The sequence below is a fragment of the Chlorocebus sabaeus genome, chromosome 3 (assembly GCF_047675955.1).
Source record: "Chlorocebus sabaeus isolate Y175 chromosome 3, mChlSab1.0.hap1, whole genome shotgun sequence".
Taxonomy (NCBI): Eukaryota; Metazoa; Chordata; class Mammalia; order Primates; family Cercopithecidae; genus Chlorocebus; species Chlorocebus sabaeus.
Window position 1 is genome coordinate 65,987,262 of NC_132906.1, and position 25,492 is coordinate 66,012,753.

At 33.6% G+C, this 25,492-nt stretch overlaps 1 protein-coding gene across 1 annotated transcript; it reads left to right on the forward strand.

Annotated features, from left to right (window-relative positions):
- Positions 1 to 224: 224 nt before the first annotated feature.
- On the forward strand, positions 225 to 722 carry LOC119627548 (ubiquitin-ribosomal protein eS31 fusion protein-like). Its single transcript, XM_073014431.1, has one exon. The coding sequence runs from the start codon at positions 240 to 242 to the stop codon at positions 705 to 707; it is 468 nt and encodes a 155-aa protein (XP_072870532.1). The 5' UTR covers positions 225 to 239; the 3' UTR covers positions 708 to 722.
- The last annotated feature ends 24,770 nt before the right edge of the window (positions 723 to 25,492 follow it).

Below are 25,492 nucleotides of genomic sequence, written 5' to 3' on the forward strand. Positions count from 1 at the left end.
AGACTGCTGTACTTATGATGCCAACCATCATAAGGGAAAGCTAGTTATGATTTTAATTACATATAGCCTATATTTTAATAAAGTCAACATGTCTGGCAAAACATATTTAAAAGAAAATGTGGGATGAATGTCTGCTCTTCGGCTGCTCGGGGGCCAGTGCCCTATGCCGCGTTCTCTTGTGATCCCTGACCTAACCCGTCTCTTACTTTTCCCCAACCTCAGGTGGAGCCACCACCAAAATGCAGATTTTCATGAAAACCCTTATGGGGAAGACCATCACCCTCGATGTTGAACCCTCAGATACGATAGAAAATGTAAAGGCCGAGATCCAGGATAAGGAAGGAATTCCTCCTGCTCAGCAAAGAGGGATCTTTGCTGGCAAGCAACGGGAAGATGCATGGACTTTGTCTGACTACAATATTCAAAAGGAGTCTACTCTTCATCTTGTGTTGAGACTTCGTGGTGGTGCTAAGAAAAGGAAGAAGAAGTCTTACACCACTCCCAAGAAGAATAAGCACAAGAGAAAGAAGGTTAAGCTGGCTGTCCTGAAATATTATAAGGTGGATGAGAATGGCAAAATTAGTCGCCTTCGTCAAGAGTGCCCGTCTGATGAATGTGGTGCTGGGGTGTTTATGGCAAGCCACTTTGACAGACATTATTGTGGCAAATGTCTGACTTATTGCTTCAACAAGCCAGAAGAAAAGTAATTGTATGAGTTAATAAAATACATGAACTAAAAAAAAAAAAAAGAAAAAAGAAAATGTGAAGGTGTTCCCTGTGAAATAAAAATTATCACTTAATATTTAAGTCTCATTTTCACATATAATATATGCTTAAAATATTATTTCTCCTTCAATATGTCAAATAATTGTTATACATTTGAAATTTCATGAGCTATCACACTAGTTGAATTAGTGTCACACCTATGTCACATGTGAGAATCACCAAATAGAATACATATAGTGCCCTAAAATGGGAAATGGATAGAATTTTACTGTCATTAAAAAAAATTATCTGAAAATCTACTTCCAATATAACTAATATTACAAAAAATTATTAATAATGTAAACTATATTGAATTTAAATATCCTTGCAAAATTTGACAATTTTGATAGGCCAAATACGAAGCTGGTTTTTCCCTTTGTGAATTAAAAATTCCTCAATTTTACATGTTGGAATGGACACACAAGGATAATACTGAATCAATGTATTTTTAAAGAATATAACAAACTGTATGATGTTAGGAATTTTTATGACATTTGTAGAATGGTTTCATATTTTTAAGATAAATAGCCTAACAAGGTACACTAAACCTCTCTTTGTTTTACATCAAATATGAGGGAAGAAAGCACAGCCAGACAGTCATGATGGAGAGAAGAATCAATGCACTTTTAACAATGTGAATTCCAGATTCACAAAGACCCAACAGAAAACTTTGTGGAAAAGATGAAAGCCTGTGCTCACCTTTGCTTTCATAAGTCTCTGAGGACATCTGTCTTGGATTCATTGGGTTTCAGAAAGCCCAGTGTGCTTGGGAGCGTTGTAAAACCAGATCCTCCCTGTCTCTTAGGATGTAATATATCTCTGAACGTTTGCTTGTGGTACTAGAGCCAAAGATAATTATTCAGAATCCTTTTGGGCTTCCTAAGGAAAAGGCTAGAGAGAGATAACAAATAGCATGCTGCTGAAGTACAAATGTTGACGAAATGATAATGACTGAGACAGCATGTCAAGAAGACTTCTTCAGTTAATTCTTCCTACAGCTGGAAAAAAGTGCAGTTACCAGTTAGGCATCATTTGTATTGTTTACTTGCCAATTCTGAGCTATATTATTCTGTAACCTCAAATTTCTTAGAGGCCTTAATGTTTGTATGGGCTGTATCATAAAAGCATAGCCATAGATAACATAATATAAGGAAAACCAACATTTTTCTCACTACTAAATTTCAATCACTCAGTAGTCCACCATTTATGGTTTCATTAAGTAGAAATATAAAGCTTCCATTATTATGCAACACTACCTAAGATGGTCAACATAGGAAGCACTGGAATTATTTTGATACTAAATTTGCTTTTCATAGAATTTAGACATCCTTTTAGCAGAATTCACTGGTAACGGAACCATAAACTGTTCACTCCATATGCTATTCCATAGAGGGGTAAGATGAATGTGAAGTGTTCACTGCAGATGAGAGCTGGGGAGCAATATGGGAAGAAGGGGATAATGTAAGGGAAGACCAACTGAAGATAATCTCTGGGATAAGTCACAAGAAAACCCCCCTCAAATTTACCTCAAATACTTGGACTGACATCAATAGAACTCCACATTCTCTGGAAATCTTTTCTCTCTCAGATAATCGATTGGGTTTTTATACTATTTGATCACAATTTCCCACCATTGCGACTCCATATAGCTCTAACACGTTTGTTCTTTCATCTCACTTTTACTTTGTTCTTTAGTTCCCTAATCTGTCTCACTCTCTGCATCTCTTTTCTTATTCTCCCTCCTTTTTCTAATAATTACCACTTAAATGACTCAGGTTGCTAACATACTCAAATAATTTGCCCTTCTGCTCTTCCACTCCATTCATCTAGCAAAACCGCCTGTCTAGATTGAAATAATTGTTATTAATGATACAGTAAATAGTGGACCAAGGGAAGTCCATAAGCAATGAAAACTGATCATGTTTTTATGTCTCTGATTACATTTGGGATACCAGCCTTGCCCTGCACTAACTCCTCTAATCTCTTAACTTTTAATTTGAGCATCTTTTTTTCTTTCCATCTGTTCCATCCCTTTCCTCAGAGGCAATTTTTAAAAACACCAGATGAGAACCCACTCAACTTTCTGCCACCAAACCCATAATTGTACCCTTCTCTGAAAACCTTATTAGGGTTTTCTGTGGATTTGGATGCTGATTAGTGAGGGAGACCTTGGCTGGAAGGGGAATGACCTTGAATTTTCCCACAGAGCCCATCTCAGCCATGTTACTACAATCATGGCTATAACCCAGTCATGGTGTGGAACATTTAATCTTTGTTTACCAACCATGTCAGAACCAAAACTATTCTGACAACTTCCATATTCTCCCCTCTGCAATGTGAGAGGAAGGGAAAGTAAGGGTTGCCATCAGTGGCTTGGGATTTACAAAACTCAATTAGTGGCTTCTTTTATCTGTGCTACAGTCTCCATTACCTTCCACTTCCGAATTCTTAACTAAAAATTTAGGAATATTCGTGAAAGGACCCGCTCTCCTGGAGCTTCTGGTGATGTTGAGTCCTTCTTGACTGCCCAGCTTTCATTAACTCGTTGATCTGTTAACTGAAATCAACATTAGTCCTTAAGTCGTGCATTAGATATCTAAACTTTTTCATCCTATATATCTGCTATTTTTTTATCCTTTGACCTACATTTGCCCCTTCTCTCTCATTTCATTCTGTATCTCTGTGTAGTTGAGCTTTTTTTGTTCTTATTTTACATATTAGTGAGATCGTGCAATATATTTTTTCTCGCTTATTTTACTTAGCATAATGTCCTCCAGGTCCATCCATTTTGTGGCAAATGTAGGGTCTTCTTTTTAAAGGCTGAATAGTTATTCCATTGTGTGTATATATATACACACACACATACCACATTTTCTTTATTCATTCATTTATAGGTGGACATTTATGTTATTTCTATATTTTGGCTATTGTAAATAATGCTACAATGAACATGGGAGTGCAGGTATTTTTACAAGTTGGTGATTTTATCTCCTTTGGGTATATATCTAGAAGAACGATTGTCAGGTCATATGGGAATTTGATTTTTAATTTCTTAAAGAATTATTGTGAAAAATAGTATGGCGTTTCCTAAGGAAAATACAAATTAAATTTTCTTTTTAATTCAGATTTTATCAGAAAAAAGTTGGCTTTTGTCTTTACGATTTTAATTTTCTAAACCATGATTGTTTATTTGCATATAAATAATATCATTTAATTTATATTTGCTAATATGAAGTTTTTGTGAAAGTCATATTCTACCATGCAATAGGGTAAAGGGTAAATAAGTGCAAAATATGTGCCAATATGTGGAAGTGGTTCCTCAGAAAAAGTTAAAAATAAAGGCTGCTGTAAATTAATTTTTACTTCTAGAAATAGAAAATCTTGAGAAAATTTCCTCTTAATTGATGGATTAATTATGCTTCAGTTATTAAAATATTCCTGCATTAAAATTTTTGTAACTCACTTCTAAAATTATTAATTACTTAAAACCAAAATTTATATAAACTAGTGACTAACTTATTTTGTGGCTTCACACTTGACAAGCTGGCCACTTACTTGGATTTCTAACCCAACTAAATTACCTTTCTCTAAATTAATTCCTAAACTTAATTTTTAATGTGACCTGAAAATAAGTTTACGTACTTATAGAAATAAACAAAGTATACCACATAAATTTGAACATTGATTTTTATGTGCTATACATATTTGACCCATTTTTTTTTTCCAAAGTGTCTTTGAAAACTCTGGGAATTTCTTGAAATTGACAATTTTAGCTGCTGTTAACTTGGGTTCCTAATTATGTGGCATATAGATTCACATGAATCACAAAGCATCAAAAGGAATGTTTTATTACTATAGCCTCATGTATCAACTGACAAGTATTTGCTGTTAACTAATTCATTTTAAATCCCTGACAATAATCCACTGTTCTCATCTTTCAACGTTATCTGTTTTTAGAAGAGGGCAAAAAGATGAAAGAAAAAATAGAAGAATAAAAGACATTCACTATAATATTCAAAGAGTAAAAAAGTTATTTCAAATAATAGAAAAATTACTATTTTAAGCATTGAGTATTACATGTGATGGATTTCTTTCTCTCTGGGTATGGATATGTTATCTTGACTAACTTTATTGAAAGCTTTACTAATTTACTTTAAATTTTGTTTAAAACTGCAGCCCTACTTCTAGTGATCTTCCCATTTAATTTCTCTCCATGAAAACTGGAGCTTATGAGAAAGTCTTCAGTTAGACTAATATTTGTTATATCAGAGACTGGAGGTATAAAGCAGTAGAAAAAACATAAAAATCTGAATATGGGAAGAGAGTTTTTATAAATTCTAGTTGTTAAAATAAGTGTTAAAAGGAATACTTTTTGAATGCCTCTAATATTCACATTTTTTCTGTGAGGCTGTAGCAATCAGATTTCCCCAGAAAAATAAAACCAATAAAATATCTCTCTATCTATCTATCTATCTATCTATCTATCTATCTATCTATCTATCATCTGTCATGTATCTATCTACATGTCGTTACTTAGCTATCTATGTCTATCTATATATGAAGAGATTTATTTCAGTGAATTTGCTCACATTATTCCGAAGACTGGCAAGTCTGAAATTTGTTTGCAATTTGCAGGCTGGACGGCGGGAAAATCAAGCAGTAGTTGATGTTCTGGTCTTGAGGCAGATTTCTTCTTCTTATCAGGAACATCCCTGTTTTTGCTCTTAAGGCCTATCAAATGATTAAGTAATCCTCACTCATATCATTGAGAGCTATCTCCTATACTTAAAGTTAACTTATTATAGATGTTAACCACATGTACCTTCATAGCAACACCTAGGTTAGTGTTTGATTAAATAGTTAAGAACTAACACTTGTCAATTTGACCCATAAAACCAACCAACACAGAGGCCATGTATGTATAAGCAAGCCATAACAGCAAATATTTTAATAGACAAATTTTCTTTATTCTGTTTTTTTGTGATTTTTAGTAAAAAGTAATTTTTAAAGTATTTCTATATTTTTCATGGCATCACTATTATACAAGGAGAAATTAAGAAATGTGAGCTGAGCTATACAAAGTGTTGAAATTTAATATTTATAAATATAAGTTAATCATTCTTAGGACTAAGATATCTGAATTAAATTTTGTTTAGTACTCAACATATCTGTAATTGTCTCATTACTTGCTTTATTTGAAATATAATAATTTTGATAGATACTATACTTCCTAAAGTTTAAAGAATTTATCTAGTAATTGACATATTTCCAACAGTTTCAAATTATTTTTCTCTTAATTCATATTTTAACAATTAAATCACTTAGGACAGGTATGTGTTGGCTTTCCTGACCTCTTTTTGTCTTTAAAATACTTCTGACATCTTATTTGTTTTCTATACTGGGATTATAATTAAAAATTATCTTTTGATTATTTTCTCATCAAAATTGAGTTAGAAAAATGTTTTATTATCATTATTATTATTATTTTTGTGTGTTAGAAAAATATTTTATTATCATTATTATTATTATTTTGATTTTTTTTTTTCATTTTACAAATTCAGTGATTCAGAGTCTATTCAAGACTTAGGTAACATTTTGGATGAATAAATATGGGGTTCATTACTTTGTTTCAGGCCATGAGAATGCTATAGCTATAATGCATAGAAGGGCTAACATAGTCACATTATTGCAATCATCTAGATAATTGGGCATTCTCTAAAATTTGCAGCATTCTTATTTTACTGTTTCAGGTCATGAAAACTATTTTTTATTTATAGTATTTTTAGAAATATTTTGCATTTTAAATCTTTAGATATTTTGTTTAGTTGACTGTGTCCTTATCTCCCATTACTTTCAGGTAAAGATGCATTCATACTTAAAATTGCCAGTTCAAAATACTATATATGCTATTTTGTTGACATTGTCAAAGAAGGAATTTAGATTCATACACACACACACACACACACTTCAGTTTACTGTTCCATAAGTGCCTAAAGTGAGTACCAGGACATGACCTTGGAATCTAGGAAACTAGATAGGGAACATGGAAAAAAATTAGTCTGAAATTGCAATGGCAAGATTGTATGCTCTTAGCAATATTCTAAAACACAAAAAAGCAAGACACTTGTGATAAGCAATGAGGCAGATAGAGAAAGATTTCTGCTTTTATATATATTCAGAAATGGTAGCAGTTTATTAATTCTTGTTTGGGCATTTAAAGGAGTAAAGAGTACTTTAAAACAATATTTTCTTTTCCTACTTACCAATTGCTGCTTAGAATATAATTCAATATATTGAAAAAAAAACTCAAATATAGCCTAACAAAGGAGTGTTTCTTTTAAATCTTACATGTAGAAGGCAGAACACTCTAAATTACTTTTTATTATATTTTGAGCACTCCGTAAAGACTTAGATAATAGTTGATTGAGTGTTTTAGATATTGATGACGCACAGAAAACGTCTGCATTCTTCCCCTTAACAATTAAAATAACAGCATTAATCCTAAACTGAAACATGCTTTATTTTGGTTATTTGCCCCTAATATTTGCCCCTCTGCTAATTTTTCAATTTTAAATTGCAAATTATATTTTATGATATGCAAAATACAATGATGCGATAAAAATCTATCAATATCTATTATATTTCCATCAAGACACTCACTTGCATTTATGTGGAAATACTATCAGAGTTTTAAAAATAGGATTTATCTACCATTTGGGCAGAGAAAAGATATCTAGGCACACATAAATAATGAGCAGTGAATGACCAGGGAGTTCTCAAGAAATAGAATCATCATTTTTTTGGTTTTGTTTTGTTTTTTGAGGGAGGGTCTCACTCTGTTACCTAGACTAGAGTGCAGTGACACAATCACAGGTCACTGCAGCCTCAACCTCCCAGGCTCAAGCCATCCTCCCACCTCAGATTTTTGAGTAGCTGGGGCTATAGTCATATGACACCACATACAGCTAATTTTTTTTTAAGAGATGGGATTTCATTATGTTGCCCAGGATAACACAGAATCAGGAATTTTAATAATGGTTTGTATTTTCTGTTGTCACAGACATTGCCCTAAATGAATTTGAGTTGTCCCAAGTGAATATGTTTACCTACACAAGAGGATACGTTTGCAATCATAGCTGATGTCAAACATTCATTATATAGCTTTTCTGTAAGTTTTTGCTGCTTATTACTGCTAAAATCTCCAGCTGGAAAGAGGCAAGAAAATTAAATTTTTACAAAAGTCAGGTCAATTGAGGAGCTCCACTGCTAATAGCACCAACTTCAAGTAGATTTGTATATGAGCTTGTCCCGGAGGGAACAATTTCTAATAAAATCTGACTCTACTTTTAAGTTTTCTACATTAGGCACTTTGAATGGATCCACACAACAAATTGAACACTAGGCAGCGTCACTGTTTTCTGATATGCAGTTTTAAATATTGTATATTACCCCAATTGCACATCTAGAAGGATATAAAAACATATTGTATGCATGTTTGGATTAAAAATTAATGACATATGTTTTTGAATATACTTATCTTTAATTTAACTTTTATGCCTTAAGAGGAAGCAATTCTGTGAGAGTGATTTCTATACCACTTTAACATATTACCACAGGTGTTTTGTTTGTTTGTTTGTTTGTTTTTGGCCTAAAACAACACACATTTATTATCTAACTTCTATAGGTCAGAAATAGGGATGAAACTCTGCTGGTTTTTTGCACTGGGTCTCAGAGAGCCAAAATCAGTGTCAGTGAAGCTTTGCTCACCCTTTCTGGAGGCTCTGGGGAATTAACCAGTGTCCACATACATTCTGATTGGTTGGAAGAATTCAGTTCCTGTAACTGAGGTTCTCATTTCTTTTCTGCCTCTCAGCTGTGGGGGTTAACCTTCCCTCCTAGAGTTTGGGTGTATTTCTTCTCATGCTTTTAGGTGCTTGCGACATTCTTCTTAACGGCCCTTCTCACCCGTGGTCTCCAGCAACAGCAAGTAGATTCCCTCTCAGACTTTGAATCTCTCCAGTTTCCCTTTTGCTGCCTCTCTATGCCATCTTGTTCTTTAACTAGCTGTAGAAAATTCTCTGCTTTTTTTGTTTGTTTGTTTGTTTGTTTGTCTTCTTTTTTGAGATGGAGTCTCACTCTGTCGCCCAGGTTGGAGTGCAGTGGCGTGATCTCGGCTCACTGAAACCTCCACCACCCCCGCACCGGGTTCAAGCAATTCCCCTGCCTCAGCTTCCTGAGTGGCTGGGATTACAGGTGCCTGCCACCGTGTCAGGCTAATTTTTGTATTTTTAGTAGAGACGGGGTTTCACCATCTTGGCCAGGCTGGCCTTGAACTCCTGACCTCGTGATCCACCCACCTCAGCTTCCCAAAATTCTCTGTTTTTAAAGGCTAATTAGATTAGATTAGATTAGGTGATTAGATCAGTGGCACCTGGATAATTCAGGTCATCTTTCCCTATTTTAAGGTCCACGACATTAATTATGTCAGCAAAACTCCTTTTACCACACTGGGTAACAATCACAAATTTTCAGGGCAAGAACGTTGTACGTTTGCAAGGGTCTACTATTCTGGCTACTGGAACTGCTAATCCACAGGAATTGGTTTACGTTTTCCTTTACGTTAGCATCTGATTTTTTAGGGTCACATTTTTTGAAATATGAATACGACACTTAATGTTATATAATACAGTTATCGTCAGTTGAAGAAATACATTGATTTTTTTCTATCTTAATTACAGAAAGAGTAGCATGATCAATGTTTTAATTACTTAAAAATATTGAATCAAGGGTTTTAACAGTATCTGATATCTACCCAAACAGTTGCGTTCCTCATTTTAAGAAAATCAGTAAATTGAGTATTAAGAGACAGATTTTCCAGTCCATTTTTTGTTCTGCATTTCCCCCCAACTCCCCAAAAATACATAGGATCTGAAATTCCAAGATATCATGTTCATTTTACGTCCCCAACAATAAGACTTTGTATTGATGCTGGCTGAAATCAATGAATGTGTGACAGAATATTATTTCCATCCTTCATTAATATTCTAAATAGGCTCTACATTTAAATAGTTTCTATTTCCCATTCATTTCCTCAGAGAACTTAACATTCTTAGGCCAGAAAAAAACACGTTAATTTGTACCTTTCGATATGTTCTTTCCCCTCTATGCCTTAAACATTATCTGTAGCTCTGTTACACGGTATAAGTATTGCAACAAAAAATGTCCTGACTGTTCGTCACTCCAAGCACATTCTTCAGAAATAATATATTTTCAGTCCTGAAAGTGCTTGCTTACGTTTAGTTCATTAAGGTTTATTATTTCCTAAAATACATGAAGTAAAAAATATTTCCGTTCATGTTTTAGATTTTCTATTAATTTTACTCTGCTCTTCCTTTTTTCCCATTTTCATAAACTAAGTAAACTCTCCACAGTTTTTAAAACATGAAATCCTTTCTGACATAAGCAGGAAATTACTTGAGTTTAATGATGAGGCAGAAATCCAACTGATTACAACAGTATCATTTACTGATTTTAACAGTGAGAAATTCTGTGACGCTATTTTGGGAATGTAATTTCTTTGCAGTCTGTCCCTTCGGCACCCAGGACATTTCTGGAATGATGGATATTCTATGAGGAAGGCAATGTCAAGCCTACAGACGTGCCTGAACACACTCTGGAAATTTATGGCCTGCATTCTTGGTGCTAATGTAATGAGCTACATCATAGTTGAGGTTCAAGAAGAGAAGCTGTCATTTCAGAATTTGACATACATGGATGTTAGAAAAATTAACCATTTTCAAACAGATAAAAGCCATGCACGTATTTTCCTGTATGTTGTTGTACATAAATATAAGTGAAATTAGACTAATCATGGAAATGAATGATTTTCTAGCACATTTCCACTTAAAATGGATAATAAAATATTTATGAAAATCAAGATCTAAGTGAGCATTGATACTTTTTATGATAACTGGATATGGAATTTTAATTTCCATATTTTTATGTAATAAAGTATTAGTAATATCCTAAAGTTTTACACACACTCACACACACACACATATACATACACACACACCTATTGTCAGACAGAATGAGAAGATTCTGTTTGGAATTATTTTTCTAAAACAGAATAAATATTTAAGCCAGGAAAACACATTGACAAGTTATTTGGGGTACTGTATTTTTAAAAGAAATATAGGAAGTCTTCTATGGAGCTATCTTTGAAAAGTCTCCCTAATACTGTAATACCATGTTTGATGCTTTCTAAAGTCAAATATGTGGTGACAAGTAAATGTATTCCTTTATCAGCCCAAGTACAAAACTTTTATGTATGTTTCAAGCCAATTGTCGTTTTTTAATCTCCAGTTAAAATTTTAATTATCAATAACAAACGTGGACATGTAATTATATTCTATAGCCTGTCTGTTTAAGCAGGTCTCACTCTTTTCACCCTAAGCTAAATAATCTCAGTTGGCATATCGCTGTCTTGAGGTTTTAGTACAAAGTGGGTTTCTGTTAAAAATAACTATAGTTATAACATTAAAAAAAACTTGAGATAAATAGAAATTTTAGTTCATGATTTTTTCAAGAGTGCAAACATAATTCAAATATAATTGCTACTTTAAAATTTCACTTATGTCAGACAGTAAGCAATCACAAGTACAGAAAACAACAGTTATTTGTTGAACAAATAGTGAAGACTTTTATGAACAGGATACCTTTCATGTAGTGGGCCACATGAAGAAATTCACATTAACATGAAATTTTGACTTTGCATATGGATGCATATTTTTTCATAGCTTTTGAAGTCTACAGGAATCTCATCACTTTCTTCTCAGAATGTTCTCCATGAGATAATTGTGTGCCATTTTGAGATGGGAGAGTTCCCTGAACCCCTTTGCTAGATTTGCGACAGGGATGTGAACAGCTTACTCCACCACCATACTCAAACCGTTTGCAGGAGGGAGAGCACACAGACAAGTGGGTGCCAGGGCTGGGGCAAGGGCTTTTGGGCTCTGGCCCCATGGTAGTGTCTAGGGGTGTGCTACAACTAATGCTCTTTTAGCAGCTGCCATGTGCAAATGACTAAGTGTTAACCAGCTTAGTGGTGAGTTGGGTGACAGCCTTTTACACCCTGCCCTCTTGGTACCCTGGTCCTTGTCTGACATCCAGGAAGAATCAAATCACACGGACTTGAGGGATGATGAATGTGGAGGTTTTATTGAGTGATGAAGGTGGCTCTCACTTGGATGGGGAGCTGGAAAGGGGATGAAATGGGAAGATAACCATCCCCTGAAGCCAAGCCATCTCCAGTTGGCTCCTCTCCAAAGTCATGCCATCTGAAATTAAGCCAAGTCTATCCACAGTCTCCAACACTCAGTTGCTTCTTCTCCTATTGACATTCAGCCTCTTGGCCCTCTGCCAGCTGAGGTCTGGGGTTTATATGGGCACAGGATAGAGGAGCAGGGCAGGCCAAAAGCAATATTTGGGTGGGAAAACAGGTATGAGAAGTTCTCATTTCGGGCTGCGGGCCCCAGCTTGAGAGCAGAGAACTCACCAGGGATCCTACACTCTTCTACCCAGTATTTCCTGGCCTCTTGTCTGTATCAATTTCAATTAAAATCTAACGTAGTTTCCTTCTACTTTCAAAAGCCACTTTAAAGTATAAGTACAATTTCTTATGTTACTAAGGGAAATCACTATGTGGATGAATACAGATACATTCACTTAACATTTTAAATGTCCAATACATCTAATCTCCTCAGTCCCTCAGGTTTAAAAAACAGATATACAGTTTTCAATTATGAAATTGAACAATTCACTTTGCGGATTGTTTTGTTTTAATCTTTTTGACTGCAACACTTTCCTGCTGTTCACTGTTATTATTTTTTCGATTTATTCCTGTTCTTCACTTCTCTGTATGCCAAACAGAAGCCTAAAGGAAAGGTCTTTTAGATTACATCACTGAGTTAACTCTCCCCTGGTAACATAATATATCAAAAGGAAAACTCGAATCAAGGAGAAAACATTACAAAGATATTGACCATTCATCACTTTATTGAAAATACTCCTTTCTAATAAGAAATTGAAAGCTTAGTCTCCCAACAAATTATTTTCAAAAAGGGGGCTAATTTTTCCAGTGACCTAATCAAAATCTTAGGTAGTAAACCTTTCTGCATTGAGCCTATATATATGTGTTATCTGTCTTAGACAAATTTATAAAGAAGGTAAAAGTCATTTAATGTTAGTCTTCCAGGTTCTGCTCTTTAAAATTTAGATTCACCAAATATTTGGGTTATCACAGATAGACATACAAAGTCTCTGAAAAAAATATAATTAACTTGTGCCCTGGTCACTTAAGCCAATGATGTGAAATTGATTGTTTCAAAAATCCTCTATTATCAGAATTTCTGCCTTAGAACACTGTCTGGAAAAGGTCCCTCAGTGACTTAGCTATTATTTTTACTATTTTCTGAAAAATACAGCAGAACTCTGAATGCTAGATGTTGGCTTTTTGTCAACTTTTAAAAATTCCATTTATAAAACTATGGTAAAGGAAAATATTTTAGCAGCATGTGACACAGTATGCTTTGCTACACATGACATTTTATGTGAAGATGCAAAGTTCCATGCATATCTTACTAAGTAACAAAAGGACCTAGGTCAATTATATATTGCCTTGATTAGTTAAATTTTAGATAACCAACTACAAATTTGTTTTAATATTCTCTAGCTTATTTTAGACATCTTATATGGTGAAATATGTTCAAAATAAATAAGTAGGTAGACTTTCTTTTAGGATTTATTTTTATGTTGCAAAATTAGTAAAAAAAAAAAATCTCTAAATTAAATATTTTTCAGATAGTAAAAGGTCATTTGCTGCCTAACTGGATTTTCTCAAATATATATATGTGTATATATATATATGTTTAACATATATATGTATACAGAATTTTAAACAAATTTACTATAGAACATTTGAACCTATTTCCTACTGAAGTATTCTAGATTATGAGAAACGCTGTAGATAATGTTCAAGAACATCATTTAGAATGAAATACAATGGACATTCTCTCATATGAGTGTTCGTATTCTAAGTGTCAGAATGTTATATTACTAATGGAATGTCTAACTTAAGTTTAACTTTTAATATTAAAGAAAGAAATCACAAACTTAAAATTTATCAAGACGTTAGTCTTCTGATGGATAATAAAGGGTATTAGTAGAATAGGTCATAAATTTTATTTTCTCTAAACTATAAAGACAAAGGAGACATTAGTGACAATTTGCTTAAATTAACCTGGTCTTGCTTGCTTTGTTTTGTTCAAGTGAAGCATACCATTTTAGTGTAAAATATTTGGGTTAACTCAGTTACTTTTTAAAATTGAGCAATGCTCAACTGCCACTAAAATCAAAAATGTTTTTTGGTATGCCACTATAATCAGAAGTAATCACAGTAAAATACCATGCTTAGACACACAATTTCCTTGCAAATTTGACAGGAACTTTAAAACTAAGATGAGAGAAGAAACTTTCATGAATAAAGTGCTTCAGATATCTTGCTGATAGAGCATATTTCAGAAAAGTGGAACAGGAAAGCTTGTTGTGCTTAACCTTGATGGGTCAAGGACATCATGGAGCCAGACTGCTTGGATTCAAGTCCCAGCTCCATCACAGGCTTGCATCAGAGCTTTGGGAAGTTGTTTAACATTTCTGTAGTTCAATTTTCTTATCAGTGAAATATAGATAAATAATAGAAATATCTGCCCTATAAGCTCATTGTGGGATTAAATGACAATAAACAGTGGTTAGAATGGTGTCTGACTAGAAGATAAAGTTTTGTAAATTGTTATATACTTAATCTTCCCGTACATCATTTCCTAGATATGATGAAAACTCAAGTAAATTTCTTTTATTTTCAGCAAATAGAACTAAATATGACTCACTCAGATAACCTTATTGAAATTTCATAATGGCTCTTACCATTATTTCCATAAGATTCTGCTACTAATGATGAAATTCTTACTGAAATTGAGGAACTAGGAGAACACAAGAGGAGAAATAGGCTATTACATGTATTTAGGACCCTTTAGGCAATGAAAATTAATTAATAGTAATTCTTATTAACTATAAAAACTGAAAATAATTTTTTGGCTTTGAATGTAACAATACTAAAACAAATGATAAAATTTATTAAAGGACATGTGTACTATACTGACAAATATAGTTTTAAAGTGGACTTTTATACATATTTATACATGCTTAACTTTATTTCATATTTTATCTTTTTTTTCTCTTAGTCTAGAACTCTGAATTAAAAGCCTGAATTAAAGTCAAATTTTAATAATATCAAATAACATAAAACCAACAAAAATTAATGCCCTATATAAATGAATATTACTGATATGGTTGCTAAATTGAAATACAAGTATAATAATAAAATTTTGCAATTATATTGTTTTTTCATTGTCTCATGTGTTTTACAAATTACTTATGTGTCTACGTGGGTGTCACATTATGTCTCACTACAAGGGGTTTTTCCTTTAGCAAAACAACAGCTCTGCAACAGGACAGTGACCTCAGACACAGTTAAATGTAGCCAATTAAAGTTCTTTCCTTCTTTTGAAGGAAATAAAATACCACTATGAAAATATTAGACAAAAAAGAAAATAATATTACACACACACAGACACACACACACACGTGCTATTTCAAAAGTTTCCTGGTTTATGTAATTGATAAAGTTAAGAAGCTGCACTTTTCAAAATCTTTTAAGTGGGACTGTTGATCAGAGATAATTTGTTGTTTGTCATTACATTGGTTCAATCAATTTAGTTTGGAGGGACTTCTCTAATAGTTACTGATGGTCTGCTCTAACAGTTTCTGTGAATTTTTCAGGTACTGCAGGGACTTGAGTTCACCAGCAATTCTCTGCTGTCCTTAGTGTGGGCTGTCAAGAGCCAATGTCAGATTATACAGGTGACTGTAATTAAGTTGTCAATGTGCATCTGTAACTCTGGCATTTTCCTAACCTCTCAACATATACGTGATGCCATAATCTGGTTTAAAATTCATTGTTTTCATACTGAATCAGTAGTGTACTGCTATGTCTTCTGAAGTGTAATCATATCCCTGACTTCAAAAAGTTTACCATTTTTCAGGGGGAAAAAAGCAAAATATTTTTCCTTTGATTCCTCTTTTACCTTATATTTCTAGCCCTGTAATCTACTCAAATCTACTTATATAGACTATTTTATTTTATTGTACCCAGCATTCCAATTATTATGAAAGCCCCCCAAATAATGCTATGAATAAACCAGCATTCTCATACCCTGCAGATGGAATATAGTAAATATTCTATGGAAAGTTTTTAGAAATCTTTATCAACATTATAAAATTATAAATGCCATTCTCTTGGACCCAGCAATTTCATGTCTAAATAAATTTATATATACATACCCACACACACAAACACACACATATATATACACATACATACACACATATGTATATATAGTTTCTCATGTGAAAAATGCATAAAATTGTTCACTGTATTATTTTCTTGTAAAAATACGGAAAAGATTAAGAATTTTAAAGTAAATTACCGTATATGTGTGTGTAAATGGATATTTGTTTAAATATGTATAGTTCTACAAAGGATACACAAGAAACTATTACATCATTTGCCTCCTGGGATGTGAATTGGGTATTAAATAGGCCGGAATGGAGGTTTTCTAAACCTTTTGAAATTCAAATTATAGGAACAGTTTGCCCTAATAACAATAGGGGGGGATGTCTTGAAAAATAAATCCTTAACCTTCCTTTTAGAGTCATTACTAATTTTCTCATTCAATTAATACTTGTTTAGCCCTTAACAGATACAGTGGCAAATCAAACACTAATACATTTGCTCAAAAGGCAGCACTAAGGCCCAAAATTTATATGCATCACATCTTTATTAAGATTCAAAGTATGTAAAACTGAAGACATTGATTATACGTCTATGTAGCTCCTCATCATGATTTTTATATTTGTACTACCATTTTGGAACTAAATAAACAATACAATTTGACAATTAAATAAAATTTAAATATCACCTAGTTATAAAAACATTTTAAAAATTGAGGCTAGTTTTATTTTCTTGGAGCCAGCAAAGAGAACACAAAATAAAAGACTGGGCTTCTTTTGGCTGTGAGTAGAACATTGTTTTATAAATTAGTTCATTTTCTCCAAATCATTATTTTAAGTTTTTAGTATTTTTGATTATGGTTCTGGCTAGAACTTGTATTTTAAACCAATGTTAGGAACCAGGGGAAGTCACTGAATGACATTTTAAGAACAGGAATCCAACTTACAAAAAAAAGAGTATTAAAATTCTACAATTGGAAAATTTTAAATAATTTAAATTAGGTAGGAAACTATATCAATGATTACTGACCACACACACACATTGAAATTGCTCTGATCTGAATGTGTCTCCCCAAAATCTGCATGCTGACATCTAGTTACCAATGTGATGACATTGGAGATGGGGCCTGTGGGAACTGAATTGGTCATAAGAGCACAGCACTCCTCAATGAGATTAGTGCCCTTGTAAGACAGGATCCAGATTGCTGCCTGGCTCCTTTCACCATGTAAGGATACAGCTAGGAGACTTCATCTATCAACCAACCACGGGACAGGCCCTTATTAGACACCAAATCTGCCAGTGCCATGGTTTTGGACTTCTCAGCCTCTGCAACTGTCAGAAATAATTTTTCCTTGTTTACAAGCTACCTAATTTATGGTATTCTGCTATAGGCAACCAAGAGAACTAAGAAATTATTGTCTACCCGCAGTAAAATAATTACAGAAGGCATTACAGTGCTCCTCTCCTCCATAGAGATTAAAACATACTGCATTTTATTGACCCTTAATAAGTGTGGATGTATCTTTTGACAGATATTGCATCTTAATTTTTCATATATTCTGTCCCTTGCTATTCGTAAAAATTCCTCCCTAAAATTTCAGTTAATATATGCATATGATTTAGTATTGTTTCAGTCTCTTTTTTATACCCAAAGTCACTTACTGTAGAAAACAAGTGGTACAGTTCATTTGTAGCTATGAAAAATGTACCTCTAACAATACCAATTTAAAGTACTTGACAAATTTGATTTATTAAAATTGCAACCGAAACAATCAGCTGGCCACTTTTTAAAAATATGTAATAGTTAAATATAACTCACCTCCTTTAGTAAGCAAAAGATATTGGTGCTGCTGGAAGGGGGCAAAATAGCTGGATATCCTATATGCATGAGGAAGAACAAACATAATTAAGCTTAGATTATGGATGATTTTTGTTGTATAACTTAGCTACTGGTAGACAGACAGCAATTTTTAAAAATTTCTCCATTTTATAACTTTCTATGGGCCTTGTGATTTTGGAAATTTAGTGAAAAAATAGGGAAAGTGATGACATTTGTTATATATATATAAATATATATATCAATGTGTGTGTGTGTATATATATAGATATATATATAGATATATATATAATGTACCAGTCACTGGGCTCAAAAGATATGTATTGCCATACATGTTTTATTACTTAATTTTAGGAAGTAAGTGCTCTCATTCTTTTATTCATTCAGTCAACAACTATTTCAGAATACCTGCTCCTATGTATGAAGAGTGTAGAGGTAAGCAAAACAAATGAACAGAGAAATCCATGTCTTCACACAGCTTACAATCTGGTAGTAACATAATGCTGGCAAATATCATCAATAAAGCAATGAATCATATATATAGTCAGGTAAACAAATTTTATCAGGTAAACAAATCTATGAAAAATGTATCAGGGTAAGGATATAAGTAAGCCTAACTAAGGGTGTCAGTTTTTAATAACGTGGTCAGAGTTGACCTCACTAGAAGAACCATTTAAAGCAGCAGGAGAGGAAGCCTTGCAGCTATCTGGGGGAAGAGAGTTTCAGTCAGAGAGATGGAAAGCCAAGCTCTATCGACCTAATGGACAGCATGCTGGCTATAGTTAATAACAATGTACTCTATAGTTGAAATTTGTTAAGAAGTTAGATAGATCTCATGTGTTTTCACCACAAATTTAAAAAAGGATAGCGATGTAAAAATAAATGTCAGGACAAAAATGAAGAAACAACAAAGGAGTAATGAGAAAATGAAAAAACAATGAGGTGGGAAGAAACCAACATAGTGTCCACAAAGGTAAAGGAAGAAGATTGTTCAAAGACGAAGAATGATTAGCAGATACAAGTGGTCGTGAAATGCTAAGTATAAAGTGGATTAAGAATTGACAAAATAACTTCACAATATGGATGTCACTCATGACCTTGACAGAAGCAGTATCATTCATTTAAAAAAAAAAAAAAAAAAAAAATTAAAGTAAGGCCAGGAGCAGTGGCTCACATCTATAATCCCAGCGTTTTGGGAGGCAGAGGTGGGAGGGTCACTTGCAGCCAGGAGTTTGAGGCCCACCTGGACATTATAGCAAGTCTCTACAAAAAAACATAAAAATTAAAAATTAGGCTAGTGTCTGTGGCTCATGCTTGTAAGTCCAGCACTTTGGAAGACCATGGTAAGAGGAAAGACCACGGTAAGAGGATCACTCGAGTCCAGGAGATCGAGACCAGCTTGGGCAACATAAGACGACCCCACCTCTACAAAACATTTTAAAAATTAGCTGAGTGTGGTGGTGGCTGACTGCAGTCCCAGCTACTCAGGAGACTGGGGTGGGAGGATTGCTTGCCTGTACCAAGCAGGTCTTGCTCTGTCACCAAGGTGGGAATGTAGTGGTGCGATCAGGGCTCACTGCAGCATCAACCCCAATGCCTGAGTGAGCCCTGATCACACCAGTACATTCCTGTGTGGATGACAGAGAAAGATCTATCTCTAAAAAATAAAAAAAAATAAAACATGAGAAAAATAGAAAATAAAAAAGGAAAAATTATCTGGGTGAAGTGACGCATGCCTGTGGTCCCAGGTACTTGGAATGGGGTCAGAGGCTGCAGTGAGCTATGATTGTGCCACTGCACTCCAGCCTGGTCGACAGAACAAGATCCTGTTTCTGGGGAGAAAAAATAGAAGTAAAAATCTGACTGAGGTAGATTTCAGAAATGGAGATGGTGTAGATCAAAGGGAATGGGTAACAGAAAATTCTTTCAAGGTGTTGCTCTGGCAGTGGAATAAGGAACCAATGTAGTAGTTAGTGAGATAACTGGAACATGAGAAAGTTTTCTAAGATGGAAGGAATTACACCCTATATTTATGCTAGTGGAATTATCTAGTAGAGAGAAAAAACAGATGATGCAATACAGAGAAAAGTGTTGCTGTCTCTATGTAGGCCGGAAGTGATAGGATCTAATGCAGAGTTGCATGTGCCTGTCTGTGTGGGTTAGGGATCAGCCTTAAGGATGAGGACAGACCATCTGTAGCAGCAGGAGAGAATGTAAAGTACATATTGTTAAGAAGAGTTAATATGGGGGATATATTTGCATTCTCAGTGAAATACTTAAGGTCATTAACTGAGACTGAGAATAGGAGAAGAGGGTTATAAATAATGTCCTAGGACAATGAGAAAGTACATGAAATAGAGTATAACTGCTGCTCTGTACTCAGACACAATATGAGGTTCATTTATAAGAATTTAAATTAAGACTTGTCATCAGTCCTGTGATTTTTTTTTTCCTCCAGCCACTGTCAGCAAGTATAGCCTAGATAGATAATTAGGTTAAGTCTAAGTCATGGCTTTGCCACACAAACAAGCTGAGGGGCATTGAGGAAAAATAAAGGGTTGGGGAGCGGGTAATTATAAACCCTGACCAGAGAATTTAACCATGATAAGAAGGAAAAGAAGTGGGAATGAAGGACAGTGAAATACTGGTAAAATCAGTGAAGTTTAATCCTAGGCAGGTAAAAGATTTGTTGGAATATTTAAACTTGCCACACTTCTCTCTTGATGTAGCAAAGACTAAGAAGAGGCAAATTCAATGAAAAACAGATTGTAATAAATACAAGTTTAATTTATCACATACTATCTTGAGTTTTCTGATATTAACCCATCAGTAGAAAATCATCCCAGTAGGATCTTACTACTTCTTCAAGGGTTATTGGGAGAAAGGTGGGGATGGATAATGGATAAAAAAAAATAGTTTGAAAGAATAAATAAGACCTATTTGATAGCACAACAGAGGTGACTATCAATAACAATTTAATTGTACATTTTAGAATGACAAAAAGTATATAATTGGATTGTTTGTAACACAAAGGATAAATGTTTGAGAATGGATACCTCATTCTCCGTCATATGATTATTACACACTGTACGCCTGTATTAAAACATCTCATGTACACCATAAGTATATGTAAAAATATGTCTACTATGTAAACATACACCTGTGTCCCCACAAAAAATAAAAATTAAAGAAATATGTATAAACACTTGGAAACTAAAAAAAAAGTCACACTTTTCCTTGTCACAGGCAAAATATTCACAAATTACTTCATGGGTATCATTTTCTTGCTCATATATTTTTTCTTTACTTTTTTATAATCAGAAGGACTTCAATGGTTCGAGCTCCTTCACCCCAATACTATGTTTCCATTGAATCCAAACAGGCCACAAAAAGGACAACATTACAAGCTGCTGAGGAACTTTCCCGTTCTTCCCAACATCACCATCAATTTTTCCTGCTCAAAATCATAAAACCTGTTATTCATTTTTAAAATAGTTCAGTTGAATATTTTCATAAGATTATAATTTTATAGTTAAGCATATAGAAACTGATGTACAGAAAGTTTTTTTTTTTTTTAACAACTAAACTGCTGATTTGAGATTCAAAGCTAAGTCTGGAAATTGTTTCCACTACACTCTAGCGAAAATAAGCAATCATAGTTTCTTAGAATATTTTATATTTCATATTGTTTAAAAAGGAATACAGACTAAATTGTTTTCATTTGTGGCTTAAAGTTAAAATGGAAAAATTTTGACCTACTTCTATTTGTATCCATTTAGGATGTTTTTTTATTTGCTTTGATTTTGATAAGCCCTGAATGTTTCCAGGAGTTTTCAAAGTGAACCTGATGTCCTGACAATGATTAATCTTGGGATTGGAAAATTCTCATTACCAGCCAGCTCATTCTGTTACCTAGATATTTCAGTCTGAAAAAAAAAGTAGGCCAGTTGTTCTTTTCTGTATCTTAACCTTTCTTTACTTTTTTCCCTCTGTGTTAGTGTGTGTGTTCATGAGTGTGTGCATCCTCACACTATCATGTGTGTTTGTCTCAGTATTTGAATCAAAAAACAACGAAACCAGGAAAATGTTTAGAAACTACAGCCTGCCAGTAGGCCTAGCAGAATTGAAGCAATGTGTTAAAGGATGTCAGCTGTAGTCACAGTTTGGTGATAGTTATGTCCAGTCCAGTTCATATGATTAATTCTATTCTCTTGCCATGCCTACTAAACACTTTAGAGAAGCAAAACGTCATTTTTTTCTTCAAGAATAAAATGTAATCTCAAGTACATTGAATTCTAATGAGTTAAATTGTAAATTTAATATTTTGCAAAGCATTACAATAGAATAATGGCTATTTTAAAACTTCAGAGATATATACTAATAAAAGAAAATACATCTAATGTATTAAAATGGTTGCTTTTGATGTAAGGTAAGTAGGAGTAAGGAATGGGATGCTGTGAGATGATTATTTGTATGTATATATGTACTTATATGCATATAAATGAAGATGAAAATAAAAGCTTGACTAGGACCAGGAATAATGGTGAATTCTGAAAAGAAGCATGTAAGTAAATAAAATTTCAGCATATAAGACAAAAATAAAACCTTATGATAGTATTAATTTGTGGTATAATTGTATTAATGATAATTGTCAAACTATAAGAAATTGTTGTATTTCTAGGTTTAAAAAGTAACATATTGGCAACTCCATGTTGTTTAAACTTATTCTAATATGATTAACTTATATTTACCTGTGACATCACTCGTAGGGCATTTCATGCCATCTTTACAAAAACATTGTTATATATTCAGGAATTATCATGATACAGATAATTAAATTATCGCTTAGATAATTTAAGTTTCTCAAGGTTAGAGAGGTATTACACATCAAAGCTAGATTTCTGGGGTCTTAAACTAATCTGCTTTCTAGTATAAACCATATAAAAGGTGGTCATGGGCTTTTAGTATTGTCCTGGTTCTGCTGGTAATAAGGAAAATTCTTTAGATTATAATATCTTTACAAAATGAAAAAGTTGGACATATAATCTGGTTTATAACTCATCAAATAAGTCAAAGATTTCTAATTTTATTTTTGTCTTTTTAATAAAGGCCTCGTGATTATTATTATTGCATTTACACTGAAGTATGAATATAGTTCCTCACTCATTACATTACTATTAAACAGACTGGGTCTCTGAGATCTTGGCTAAACCTTAATCTCTCATACTGTTCAACATAACTATTTTAGTAAAGATTTACTTATGATGAAAAAGTCAGGGGACCACCCAACAGTGACCTCTGATGTTACTACCATTTCCTTTATTGAATGATCTTGGTCATTAACCTATAGCAGTGGCATTCACACATGTATTGGTAGTAAAGCCTTGATTTCTTTCCAATAACATTTTATGCAGAATCTAATGTAAAACAGACTTGCATGAGGATGAGGTCTTATTGCAGTAGCTGCAAATGAACCTGAGAAATTGCTCTTGTTTAACTCCGTATAAAATTTCCAGAAATCCTGAACAATCAAAAAACATTGTTCAATATTTGTATATTCTATTGTCATCTATGTGTAAGAACACTAACTGAATTCTCCATTGTATTTTCCTTCTGTGTACATGGAAGAGTTTTTTCTTAAGTTTTAGAATGCAACATTAAGTTAACTGGATAATAGAAAATGGGGATTATTTCCAAACTAGTTCTGTGTTTCTTCACCTATAATAAACAAGTTTTTAAATCATAAGATCCTGACACATGAATATTTTTATTCTGAGTTGAATAAAATTAGACAAATGTCAAACAAATATTTACCGCATCTGACAGTCCTTTAGTATATTTGATTCTCTAAAAATGTATCATAAAATATCTGCTTCAAACAAAGTATCTGTTTATTTCATTGACGTTTCATATATAGACATCAAAGAGTTTGAAATTCTTGGCCGGTTGCAGTGACGCACGCCTGTGATCCCAGCACTTTGGGAGGCCGAGGTGGGTGGATCACTTGAGGTCAGGAGTTTGAGACAAGCCTGACCAACATGAAGAAACTCCATCTCTACTAAACATACAGAAAATTAGCTAGGTGTAGTGGCACATGCCTGTAATCCTAGATACTCAGGAGGCTAAGGTAGGAGACTCACTTGAACCCAGGAGGCGGAGGTTGCCGTGAGCCAAGATCAAGATCGCGCCATTGCACTCCAGCCTGAGCAACAAGAGTGAAACTCCGACTCAAAAATAACAAAAAAAGGAATTCTTATATAATATTTGTTACTGTCCTACATATGGTGGACACTTCTTGCAGTGAACGCTGACATCAGCATAGAAACATAAGGAAGGCATCCTGTACTTACTATCCATTATTGCAGCAATGCCCTAAGGGAAGCAAAATACTTTTAGCATTGAATATAAAAAGAAACATTTTCACAAAGCACAAATGTTTGTCATATACTCAAAGAATGCTGAGATTCAAGGTTAACTATGTTTTCAATAAACTGCTTTATTTTGTTAAGAAACGTTTCTTTTTATTCTAAAAGTGTTTTTCTGAGCATCTTTCAACATGTTGGATCACATAAGTCGTTTTAATGCTACTGTATCATCTAAAGAATCAATATGGAAATAAAATTAAATTATAAAAGAAGATACTACCAAAATAAGTATTTTAAAATATAATTATTATCCAATAAAAAACACTCTAGACCACCCACTTTCTCTCATCTTCAAACATTTATTTTGGTAGTAGCTGAATTATCATATGCATCTGGGACTCCTCTGTCTCATCCAATTTCACAAACATGCTTGCCTTATTTATTAGCAAAAGTCCTTGCATGTTGATTTAGAGCAGGAAACTTTTATTCTGTAAATGGCCACACAGTAAATATGTTTAAAAAACAAACAGGCAATAGACTGGATTTTGTTCACAGAACATAGTCTACTGACTGCTACTTACAGAAAATTCTTTAAAATTTACTTTATATTAATCTTTTATTAATTTATCTATTTATTCAGAGATACAGAAAGTTAAAGGAAAAAATATGATAAAGAAAGGTCAAATGGTACAGTCTAAATTGTATATTATAGTAAAGACTCAATCCATCAGGGATCTATAAACTATAAGAAATTGAATACAATACATTTATTTTTAAAATTTACCTATTTCATTCTTATATACACAGAAATGAGTTGAAAAGTCTCTAAAATCAGTCTTTAATTCACAACTCTCTGCAGACAGCATTGCTTGAGGAAAACGGCTCATTTCTGAATGAATGAAAATCTATAGGGGAAGCGAAGGCAATGTTCTTTGTAGTGAGTGCCAGGTGGCAAGCCACAGTGGTATAATATATTTACTCCCTGTTCCCTATTGGCACTTGCTCTAGAAGCTGGGCAATCACTTCATTTCCCTGGGCTGCAATTTTCTCACCTATGAAAGGGATAGATGGGTTTAGATGCGATCTAAAATCCCTTCGAGTTTTAGGTTTCTGTTA